The sequence below is a fragment of the Megascapheus bottae genome, chromosome 25 (genome assembly GCF_031878675.1).
Source record: "Megascapheus bottae isolate mThoBot1 chromosome 25, mThoBot2.hap1, whole genome shotgun sequence".
Lineage (NCBI taxonomy): Eukaryota > Metazoa > Chordata > Mammalia > Rodentia > Geomyidae > Megascapheus > Megascapheus bottae.
In genome coordinates, this window is record NC_143533.1 from 16,845,901 (window position 1) to 16,858,561 (window position 12,661).

At 39.9% G+C, this 12,661-nt stretch overlaps 1 protein-coding gene across 1 annotated transcript in view; it reads left to right on the forward strand.

Annotated features, from left to right (window-relative positions):
• The window catches only part of Dmxl2 (Dmx like 2), a 102,253-nt gene that overhangs the window by 18,559 nt on the left and 71,033 nt on the right, over positions 1-12,661 (forward strand). Inside the window, exons 5-7 of the mRNA XM_090358411.1 lie at positions 346-478; positions 2,416-2,482; positions 11,278-11,456. Coding sequence (XP_090214537.1) covers positions 346-478; positions 2,416-2,482; positions 11,278-11,456 — 379 coding nt within the window. The remainder of the gene's footprint in view (positions 1-345; positions 479-2,415; positions 2,483-11,277; positions 11,457-12,661) is intronic.

Below are 12,661 nucleotides of genomic sequence, written 5' to 3' on the forward strand. Positions count from 1 at the left end.
TTTTCTATGTATGTGGTACCAAGCAATTGAACTTGGGCCTTCCTGCATGCTAGGCCAAACTCCCGGCAGATGTTTTGTTTTATACAAAAAAAAAAGTTTGATTGGATCAAAGGACAATCACTTTTTGCCTTGTAAGCTTTTCTTTTTACCTTGTAAGACTTTGCCCGAGTCTTTTTTTTTTTTTTTTTTTTTGCCAGTCCTGGGGTTTGAACTCTGGGTCTGAGCACCATGTGTTTCTCATAGACAGTATCGTGTGTTTTTTGCATAATAGTTCTCATACTTGAACAAAAGCATTTCTTTCCAAATAATCTTTATTTATTTATCTGAATGTTCTTTAATTTTCAGATAACAGATTGTTGACAGCAACTGATTCTATTCAGTTGTGGGCTCCTCCAGGAGGCGATATTTTGGAAGAGGAGGAAGAAATTGAGAACAAAATTCCTGTTTTAAATGATTGGAAGTGCATCTGGCAGTGCAAGTTAGTATTTATATCTTGTTATGTTCATTAGTTTGACACTTTCTTAAGTTATATTTCCTTTTATAAAGCTTGTAATTTTTGACAGTTCCATTGTATTTAGAAGCATAGAAAGTGGATTTTTTTTTTTAGCTCAAACCCATTATGCTGTCACTCCTCAATCTATGCTACAGATGATTGTTCACAAAAAAGGACAACAGGGTTTGAGCTAACAAGGTGAGCATAGGAATTGCTTCATGAATGAGATAATGAGTGGAAGAAGAAGTGTGAAGTTTTTAGTAGAAGGATGCAGATTTCCCAGCATTAGGAAGACTATTGAACTTTTTTTTTTTCTTTCTTTCTTTCTGGGCTTGGAGCTTGAACTCAGAGAGCTTGGGTGCTGTATGAGGTTTTTTTTTTTTTTTTTTTTTTTTTTTTTGCCAATCCTGGGGCTGGGGCTCAGGGCCTGGGCACTGTCCTTGGGCTTTGTCAAGGCTAGTGTTCTTCCATTTGAGCCATAGTGCCACCTCTGGCTTTTCTATGTATGTGGTACTAAGGAATCAAACCTGGATCTTTATGTGTGCTAGGTAAGCACTCTGGCACTAGGCCATGCTCCCATCCTGCCTTGAGCTTTTTTGTTCTAGCACTCGAATCACAACTCCACTTTGGGCATTTTTTTTTTTTTTTTTTAGTCCTGTGGCTTGAATTCAGGGCTTGAGCACTGCCCTTGGGCTTTTCCCTCAAGTCTAGTGCTTTACCACTTGAAACAGAGCACCACTTCTGGCTTTTCTATGTTTCTACCAAGGAATCTAACTTGGGTCTTTGTGCATTCTAGGCAAGCACACTACCACTAGGCCAAACTCCCCGCCTTGCACTTCTGGCTTTTTGGTGGTTAACTCGAGATAAGCATCTCATAAAGATCAGGGAATGTGGCTTAGTGGTAGAGTGCTTGTCCTGTGTTCAAGAATCCCTAGGTTAGATTCCCCAGTACCACATAAACAGAAAAAGCTGGAAGTGGCACTGTGGCTCAAATGGTAGAGTAGTAGCCTTTAGCAAAAAGAAAGAAGCTCAGGGATAGTGCCCAGGCGTTGAATTCAAGCCCCAGCATTGGCAAAAAAACAAAAACAAAAAATCTCATGGACTTTCCTGTCTAGGCTGACTTCAAACGTCAATCCTCAGAATTTAGCCTCCTGAGTAGCTAGGTTTGTAGACATGAACCTGAGTGCCTGGCTTGAGCTGGTTTTTTTTTTTTTTTGCTAGTCCTGGGCTTGAGCTCAGGGCCTGAGCACTGTCCTTGGACTTTCTCAAGGCTAGAGCTCTACCACTTGAGCCTCAGCACCACTTCCAGCTTTTTTTTTTTTTCTATGTATGTGGTACCGAGGAATTGAACCCGGGTCCTCGTGCATGCTAGGCAAGCACTCTATCACTAGGCCAAACTCCCGGCCCCGCTTGAGCTGTTTTTAATATGTTGTACTTAGGGTATTGGTGAGAGGTAGCTGGTGGTATCAGTGTCTGTATACTACATACATTCTTTTCTGAATGTATGTATACTATATACATTCAGTCCTGGGGCTGAGCACTGTCCTTAGGTTTTCTCAAGGCTAGGGCTCTACTATTTGAGCCACAGTGCCACTTCCGGCTTTTTTTTCTATGAATGTAGTACTGAGGAATCAAACCTGGGTCTTTGTGCATGCTAGGCAAGCATTCAACCATGAGGCTAAATTCCCGGCCCCCATTCTTATTTTTGTAAAGTGAATTTTGTATTAGTTTTGATTAATTTGATTAGCTGGTTTTTAATTAGTTTCCATTCTGGTAAAATATTTTGTTTGTATTTGAAGGAGGCAGTAACATCTTTGTTCTGATCATTGTGACTTGAATGTTCTGAAAATCTTGATCATTACTGACATATGTACTGTCAATTTAAAAAATGCTTTTTTATTTTTTAATCTTACTGCTTTTAGAACTTCAGTGTCTGTACATCTGATGGAATGGTCTCCTGATGGTGAATATTTTGCTACTGCTGGAAAGGTAAAGGGCCAGATAAAATCCAAAGGGGGGAAAAAAAACCACAACTGTTCCTTTATCGTTGTGTCCATTTCCTCTTCTGCAAAGCTTACCTGGGGAATAATAAAGATGTTTATGAGGCTGGGAATATGGCTCAGTGGTAGAATGCTTCCTGGCATGTGAAGATGATGGGTTTGATGCCAGCATCTGCCAAAAAGAAAAAGTAATTTATAATTCCTGGTATGTTCTCTTCAGATAGAAGGCACATGTAGTGGATACTGGTACTAGTAACATTAATGATGCTTTCTATTCTGATCAGTAGTTGTAGTAGGATTACTACTTTATCCTAGCTCATTTACATGAAATAACTAATTTGATATTTACAAATAGCATATATAGTTCTATTTAAAAAGTAGAATTGTATTACTGATTCTCCGTGGAAAGATGCTTCTCTGCCTCTTTCTTCCTACCTTTAAATGCTGTTTTGAAGTTTTATTTTTGAGGTATGAATCCCTTCGGAAATTTAGTGAAGCCAAGTCTATACTGTGATGCTTTTAAGACCATAGTGTACATAACAAATTATTAAAATAGATTTTCAGGGCTGGGAGTTTGGCCTAGTGGTTAAAGTGCTTGCCTAGCATGCATGAAGACCCAGGTTCGATTCCTTGGTACCACATATAGAAAAAAGCCGGAAGTGGTGCTGAGGCTCAAGTGGTAGAGCTCTAGCCTTGAGAAAGTCCAAAGACAGTGCTCAGGCCCTGAGCTCAAGCACAGACTGGCAAAAAAAAAATAGATTTTCAAAGTACTAAACATGTAGAATAATAGACATTCTTGTGTTTGTGGCTGTATGTGAATGCGTGTATACTGGTACTGGGGGTTGAAATCAGGGCTTTTATTTTTTTTTTTTGGCCAGTCTTGGAGCTTGAACCCTGGGCCTGGGCACTGTCCTTGCATATTTCTTTTTTTTTTTTTTGCCAGTCCTGGGCTTGAGCTCAGGGCTTGAGCACTGTCCTTGGACTTTCTCAAGGCTAGAGCTCTACCACTTGAGCCTCAGCACCACTTCTGGCTTTTTTTCTATGTATGTGGTACCAAGGAATCGAACCCAGGTCTTCGTGCATGCTAGGCGAGCACTCTACCACTAGGCCAAACTCCTGGCCCTGTCCTTGCATATTTTTTGCTCAAGGCTAGTGCTCTGCCACTTGAGCCACAGCACCACTTATGGCTTTTTTCTGAGTATGTGCTACCGAGGAATCAAACCCAGGGCTTCATGCATGGTAGTTGAGCAGTTTGCCATTAGGCTATGCTCCTGGCCCTGAAAGCAGGGCTTCTTACTTAGTGTTCTTATCATTTGAGCCATGCTTCCAATTCCAACATTTAAAAAAAGTTTCTTGTACAGAGGTTTTAACTCAGTGTGTCAACTCAGGCTTGCTAGTCTTTTTTTCTTTTTCTTCTTTTCTTTCTTTCTTTTTTTTTTTTTTGGCCAATCCTGGGGATTGAACTCTAGGCCTGAGCACTGTCCTTGGGCTTTCCTCAAGGTTAGTGCTTTACCGCTTGAGCCACAGCACCAGTTCTGGCTTTTTCTAGATATGTGGTCCCGAGAAATCAAACCCTGGTCTTCGTGCATGCTAGGCAAGCACTCTACCAGTAGGCCAAACTCCCAGCCCTTTTTTCTCTTTTTAAGGTACCATACCATTACTGAATTTACTATGTATGCACGACAAAAAAGTGTTAACTTTGAGAAAGAAATATAAATAGACATCCTGTCCAATGTCTGTCCTGTCCAGTTCAAATTTTCCTGGCTAATTGGAGATAAGCTTCTTAAGGATTTTGACTTAAGACTTTGAGTTAACCTTAAGCTTAACGTGGCTTTGAACCTTGATCCTCAGATTTTAGCCTCCTAGTAGCTAGGATTATAAGCATGAGCCACTGGTGCCTGGTTGTGTATTTGTTTGTTTGCTTAGTGCTGGTCCTGGGGCTTGAATTCAGGGCTTGGGTCCTGTCCTTGAGCACTTTTTTTGCTCCGGGATAGACTTCTACCACTTAAGCTACAGCTGTACTTTGAGCTTTTTAGTGGTTAATTGGAGATAGAAGTCATGGACTTTCCTTCTTGGGCTAACTTTGAACCTAGGTCCTCAGGTCTCAGCCTCTTTAGAAGCTAGGATTATAGACATGAGCCACTGGCACCTAGCACATTGTGCACGTTTTAGTAAAAGCATTTGGTAACAACAAAAAAATCCCATTTAAAATATGGACAAATATTGTGTGTAGAATTAAAATGTCCTTATCTCAGTTTACAAGCTGGATTTTTCCAGGATCAGTAGAATCCACCCATGGCTTTTTGCATTAATCTCTAGTTGTGAAAACACTGAACTGTACTTGTAATTGGCTAATTAGTGGGTATAGAGGTAATTGCTCAATGGTTGCATGAGCTCATAGACAGGAAAACTGCACAACATTGTAGACAGGAGGTTGCAATCATGTGCAGTTTAGTATTTCCAGTAGGTATCTATTTCCAAGTAAAGATGAGTATAAAAATACTTTATTTAGGGCCTGGAGTTTGGCCTAGTGGTAAAAGTGCTTGTGTAGCATGCAGGAAGACCCGGGTTTGATTCCTCGGTACCACATACATACAAAAAAGCCGGAAGTGGTGCTGAGGCTCAAATGGTAGAGCTCTAGCCTTGAGAAAGCCCAAGGACTATGCTCAGACCCTGAGCTGAAGGACCAGGACTGGCAAAAAAAAAAAAAAAGTTTTTAGCATCAGCCGGTAGTGTGGTCTACTGGTAGAATGCTTGCTTACTATGCACGAAGCCCTAGGTTCGATTCCTTGATACCATATATACAGAGAACGCCAGAAGTGGCTCAAGTGGAGGAGTGATAACCTTGAGTGCTTAGTGTCCAAGGACAGTGCCAAGCCCTGAATTCAAGCCCCAGGACTAGCAAAAAAAAGTTATTTAGTATTGTTGGTCCTCAGTTTTCCTCCCTCGTTAACATTTCTCACATATGTTCATCATAGTAACTGTTGAGAGCTGGTGAGGGCAGAGCATGGGTTCTCATCACTAAGCCTGCTCCTCACAAACTGCAGACAGAAGAGGGAAATGTTTCCAAGTTTTAAGTGGTATGACCAGAATGGTAAGGTCTGATGGAGTACAACTGATGTAGCCGAAGGATTCTACCCCTGAGGCCCTTGAGCCAGAGAATCTCAGCTAAGAAACCTGGTCTAGAACCTAGTCATTTTGTTTCCTTTTTTACCTGTCCCTAGAGCTATGTGAAATCTTAGATAGAGGTAAGATGAGGGAAAAGTTTATTTTTTTTCCATTCCTAGGGCTTGAACTGAGGGCCTGAGCACTGTCCTTGGGCTTTCCTCAAGGCTAGCACTCTACCATTTGAGCCACCAACACCATTTCCAGTATTTTCTCTGTATGTGATACTGAGAAACAGAACCCAGGGCTTCATGCATGCTAGGTGAGCACTCTACCACTAGGTTATGCTCTCGGCCCCAGTTTATTTATTTTTTAAATGGGTTTCTACTTGTTTTGAACAGTACATTGAACAGTCTCTTTTTTCTCCATTGCTGTTAGTCTGTTTGTTTGTTTGTTTTTTGGTCATAGGGCTTGGACTCAGGGCCTGGGTGCTGACCCTGAGCTTTTTGTGCTCAAGGCTAGCATTCTACCACATGAGCCAAACCTCCATTTCTGGCTTTTTATGGTTAATTGGAGATAAGAGTCTCACAGACTTTCTTGCTCAGGCTAGCTTCTAACCACAACCCTCACATTTTAACCTCCTGAGTAGTTAGAATTATGCACGTAACCACTGGTGCCCTGGCCCCACTTCCTGGTTTTTGAGTGATTAATTGGAGATAAGAATCTTACTGGGACTTTTATGCCTGGGGTGGCTGAGAACTGTGATCTTTGGATCTTAGCCTCCTGAGTAGCTAGGATTACAGGTGTGAGCCACCAGCGCCCCGCACTGCTCTTTGATTTTTGTTCTAATATACAGTTGAAACAAGCTCTGTGGGTTCCCCTGTGACAATCTAGTCATTGCTTCAATATTTATTTACTATGGATATTTGCCTGAGAAAACAAATGGAATTAGAAAGAACTTTCATATGTTCTTTTCAACAGGCTACTTCAGTTCACTTCCCTGTATTTGTGTATATACATTCTGTCCTCCCTTGTTTTACTGTGGATGAACACATAGGTCAATTCTTTGACTTGGGGGTATTCATAGATACTAGATCCTGTTCACTTTTGCTTACCAAGGGATATCAAGGCTGTGTTTGCCCCTGTAGGCCAGTTGCAGCTTTTCCACTGGGTCATCATCACACTAGCATATACTTACTCACTGATTGTGTTTCCTCCATATTCACTCATAGAAGCTCTAACCCACATTGTAGTAATCTTTGGAGATGGTCTGACAAGGTCATGAGGACAGGGCCTTCATGGAGGCACGTGTGAGATTCCTGTAACTGCCATGTGAGGGAGGCCATCTGTAAGCCAGAAAGAAGCCCTCCTCAGAATTTCACAAAATTGGCACTCTGATGTTGGATTTTCAACCTCCAGAACTGTGAAGAAAGACACTTTAGATGTTTCAACAATCATTATTGTATGGCATTTTGTTTGTTCTGCCTAATTTGACTCATACAGCATAACATATAAAATGTGCTGTAGCATCATCCGTTGTAAAACAAGTATCAGCAATCAGAGATATTTTTCTCCTAGCTTCTGCCACATTGCCTGGTCCTCTGGAACTTAGAAAGGGTTGTTTTGGGTTGTTGTCTCCATGTCCTTTTCTTCATTTTCAACTAGTCCATACAGTAGTAGTCTTCTCTGTCTTGAGAGACTTCCTGTTACTGAATCCTGTGGTTCTTAACCTGTCAACATGATTTAATGTAACTGGTTACTTCTGCCTTTTTTTTAAAGCCTTAATTTTAAGAGCAGTTTTAGATTGGCAGCAGAATTGAGAAGGATCAGAGAAATCTTACACCAATTCCTCTATCCCCAAATACACATAGCCTACCCCATATTTCCCTCAGAGCTCCCTTCTTCAATAGTATGATTCATTGACATTTGCAAAGTCAGTATTTTATATTAGGGTTCACTCTTGATCTACACTCTGCCTACTTTTAATTCTAGCTGCCTCTCAGTGTTTTGGTTATCACCTCATCTCTACTACTTGTAAAGGCTGGTACAGTATGCCCAGGGCTCATTTCTTGGACTATTCCTTAGCTAGTAATTATTCCCTTGGTCATCATATCTCAAATGGCAGTTTTATGTGCTGATGACATTCAGATTTTCATCTTTTTGTCTGAACCTCCCCCAATTACCAGTCCTGTTCCCACTATTCCTCTTATAAGGCTGAATGTTTACTTCTTTACCACTAGCATATTATCATGGTGATGCCATGATAATATTATATGGAACACCTTAATTTATCACTTGAACTATTGCATTGTTACAATAAGAATTCTCCCAGTTTGTGCTGTGCTGTTCTGGAAAGCTTTGGAACGTTTTTTTTTTTTTTTTTTTTTTTTTAAATGTAAGTCACACTGAGTCACTGTAAAGATGTCCATCGAGTTTCTGACTCTAAGCTATTGTGGGATATTTTTGCCACCCATGTGTTACGCTGCCTAAACTTTGTGTGATCTTTCTGATAGAGTCAGTACTTTAAAAACTAATAAAGACCCATGTGAGATAATCAGTATTCATTGTATAAATGTCTTCTGACTATTGAAATTCTCATCTGTAATGGATCTGAAAGATACTTTTAGATATCAAAAATATATATAAGACCAATAGCATATCTCATAGTGGGCACTAGTTTTCAGCTCTCAGTTCCCTTGATACATTCTAAATTCTTGTTTTCTTTCTTTGACTTTTTAATGCACATAATTTTAGCAGCCTTTTGAGTCTCCCTGAACTGCTTATGTCTAGTTGTTTCATAATTTTTATGGAAAGATAAAACTGCTTCATTGGTAAAAATCCTTTTAAGGTTGAGAAAAGTATCTTGGATTTAAGAAGCTTATTTTCTAGGTTTTTGATAAGCGATGCAAGCAATTAAGATTCTTTTGATGAAAAGGACAGAACTAATGGTGGAATGTTAGGCACTTTTTGTCTCCTCATCTGTTGTGCTGCGTTAATAAATCAAATTTGTCTGATTTGATTAAACAGATGGTTACTGTGTAGATCTCCCACTAGAAGGCCTTTCCACGCCTCTGCTGCTCATGACAGGATTTCATTTCAGGTGGTATGGGACTCAAATCCAATTATGGTCAGGAGTTTAAAAATTACAGTTAAACCCTTTTGCTGGTAAGATCCAGTTTTTAAAAATGTGGTAAATTTTTCTTGGGCTTAGGAGTATTTGGAATTTTTAATCTGGCCTTAAAGGAAAATCTTATATACTAAAGAGCCATTTCTTGCTAGACAAGCACTCTACCACTAGGCCAAACTCCCGGGCCATCATCTTCACAGATTTAAGAACTTGAATTAAAGCTGACCAAGAAACCCCTTTTTTGCCTGACTCTCCTTCCCCCTTTAACACACACACACACACACACACACACACACACACACACACACGCACACACACATGCACTCACGCACGCACATATATATTCTACCATAGATCACTGAGCCTGGGCCTATAATTTTCTAGTAAGAACCATTAGCAAGTATGAGGATTGGATTCCACTGGGACAAAATCCCCAGCATCTGGGCTGAACCCCAGCAGGTTTGTAGGTCTTCAGCTAGGAGCCACCTGCACGCAGCTACTTTTTTTTTTGTGGGTTATGAGGCTTGAACTGGGCCTGAGCTCTATCCCTGAGCTCTTCAGTTTAAGGCTACCACCCTACTCTTGAGCCAAGCCCCACTTTCTGTTTTCTAGAGGTTAATTGGAGGTAAGAGTCTCAGGTCCTTTTGTGCCTAGGCTGGCTTTGAACCTTGAGCCTCAGCCTCCTGAGTAGCTAGGATTACAGGGGTGAGTCCCTGTGCCTGGCTCCTATTTCATTTTTGATTAAAAGGTAATTTTTGGTGTTATATAAACGTTTTTAGTCCCAAGGTGCTCATACCTATAATTCTAGCTATTCAGGAGGCTGTGGATCATAGTTTGAAGCCCCAGTCCATGCAGGAAAGTCCTTGAGACTCTTATCTCTAGTTAAACAACAAAAAGCCAGAAATGGAAGTTTGGCTCAAGTGGTAGCTTTGAACAAAAAAGTTTAGAAACAGCAACCAGGACTGGAACACACCTAGGAAAAATCCTTTAGCAGTGTTACTAGTTTTGCTGATCTTTTAAACATAGCTTAGCCACTAATTTCTTTTGATTTTTGTATTTCATTTTTATTCATATTTCTATATTCAGTGAGTTCACAATGAGGTGTTTTTTTTTTTACTTTCTACAACATTGACTGTAGGCCTTTCTTTTCTCACATAAGTATTTAAAGCTATTCATTTCCTTATACACACCAGTGTACTTGCATCTGAGATGTACAATGTCTTTTCTTTTTTTTTTCAGTGTAACATCTTTAAAATTTCCCTTGCAAATTAGGAGTACTTTGTGTAGCTTAGAGCATAATTTAAAATTTTCTAGAAATTTTTTTCTTAATTGAGATTGAGTAATTACATATATAATCATTTTATATTCTAAACCTTTTTGGGTTTTTTTAAATTTTTTTTTCTTATCTTTCTGTCTTTAGATTCTATTAGTTTTTTTTTTTTTTTTTTTTTTGCCAGTTCTGGGCTTCAGCTCAGGGCCTGAGCACTGTCCTTGGACTTTCTCAAGGCTACCATTTGAGCCTCAGCACCACTTCCAGCTTTTTTCTATGTATGTGGTACCGAGGAATCGAACCCGGGTCTTTGGGCATGCAAGGCAAGTACTCTACCACTAAGCCAAACTCTCAGTGCCACCTTTTTTTTTTTTTTTGATTCCTAATTTCATTCTGCGATGGTTTTGTGGTTCAGACAGTATTAGGGAAGTGGAATGACTTCCTTGGGGGGAACTGATGTGGATGAGAGGAGGAAAAGGACTTCTTGTTTGTTGACTCTTTGCCTTTGCTTTGTGACTTCTGTGCGACTCTTAGGTACTATGGGATTTGGGATTACATGTTCTGAAACCATAGCCATAGATGGCACTGTGAATTTGGTTACATGAAAGTGATGCTAAGAAGAGGGTACTTAGGAAAAGCAAGCAGTACATTGTGTAGGAAGGCAAGCAGAGCAGTAAACTGTTAGGTAGTTGTTTCAGAATAATCACTTCAAAAGACATAACTGTGTAGAGTTAAAATACCCAGCTGAGTGCGGCATCATTGGCAAATACATGTCATTTAAGGCTTAATACAGTTGTCAACTAAGTAAATAATAAAATGTACGTATGGCTATATCTACACATAGTTTGTTGTTGTTGTTGGTCTTAGAGCTTGAATTCAGGGCCTGGGTGCTGTCACTGAGCATCTTTAGCTCAAGTGTAATCCTCTACCACTTGAGCCCCAGTGCTACTTCTGACTTTTTTGAATTGTTTATTGGAGATAAGAGTCTCAAAGTGGGCTGGGAATGTGGCTTAGTGGTAGAGTGCTTGCTTAGCATGCATGAAGCTCTGGGTTTGATTCCTCAGTACCACAGAAACAAAAAGCTGTAAGTGGCACTGTGTTTCAAGTTGTAGAGTGCTAGCCTTGAGCAGAAGAAGCTCAGGTGTTCCTGAGGCCAAAATAAGAGAGTCTCACTTAGCTGCCCCAGGCTGGCTTTGAACTGCAATCCTCAGCTCCTCAGCTTTACACCACTTTAATTTTGAATAGTATATGTACATATTTTATTGACCTATGTATTTTGCAGGATGATTGTCTTTTGAAAGTATGGTATCCTATGACTGGTTGGAAATCTTCAATTATACCTCAGGATCATCATGAAGTGAAAAAGAGACAAGCCTCTACTCAGTTTTCATTTGTTTACTTGGCACATCCTCGAGCAGTGACAGGTTTTTCATGGCGTAAAACAAGCAAGTATATGCCCAGGTTAGATAAATGTACCTTGTAATTTTGGTGTGTATTCTTAATGGGTGTATAAAAAATGACAATAAATCATTGTATTGGTATGCTAGATATTTAACAGAATCAATTCTGAATTGAGCTGTCTGAACTAAAGTACCACTGTTATCACAGCTTTATGCATTTGTGACTTCAATTCCCAAGCTCTCTATACCTCTAGGAGAAAAAGGGTCAGTGAGGAACAGGAAGGATGTTTGCACATAAACAGGAAAGCATACATTCAGGGTAATAACATGGTAATAAGCTGACAGTAACCTACATGATAAAGTGGCTCAAGTGGCTAAGTTGTGCCTTTTTTTTTTTTTTTTTTTAATCTGTCATCGGACTTGAACTCTGGGTCTGGGCATTGTCCCTGAACTCTTCAGCTCAAGGCTACTGCCCTACCCCTTGAGCCATAGCTTCAAAATGCTTTTAAAACTTTGAGGAGCTGGGAATGTGGCTTAGTGGTAGAGTGCTTGCCTAGCATGCATGAAGCCCTGGGTTTGATTCCTCAGTACCACATAAATAGAAAAAGCCAGAAGTAGCGCTGTGGCTCAAGTGGTAGAAAGCTAGCCTTGAGCAAAAGAGGACTGGCAAAAATAAAAATTTGATTACAGTGATTTGTCAGTATCTATAGGAGGTTGTTTCTGTGATGTCTCATACACACTGAACTGCAAATGTACTATTCCTTCATATAAAATGATGTGGTTTTTCCCACTAACTACACACATCGTTATACTTCAAAGCATCTCTAGGTTCCTTTAATACTTACTGCAATGTAAAGACCATGTAAATAGTTTTTACATTGTGTTTAGGGGATGATGACCAAAAAAATCTTTTATTTAGTAGGATTGTAAATCTTTTTTCTCACTAGTAATTTTGATCTGTGGTTGGTTGAATCTACAGATACGGAACCACGGATAACAGCATGTTGACTACTGAGGGTTTTCTGTCATTATTATGATGTCTCTTATAGGCATTTAGAAAAGTAAATATACTAGAAAACAGCTCACACAAATGATTCTTGCCTATTTTTCTGTTTGTGTTTTTTCCCCCATTGCTGGGGCTTGAACTCAGTGCCTCAGTACTCTTGCTTGCTTATCTTACTTGTTCATAGCTGATATTTAACCGTTTGACCCCACCCACCCTGACTCTTACATTTTCAACCAGATATATCTGTGGAGTGTTGTTTC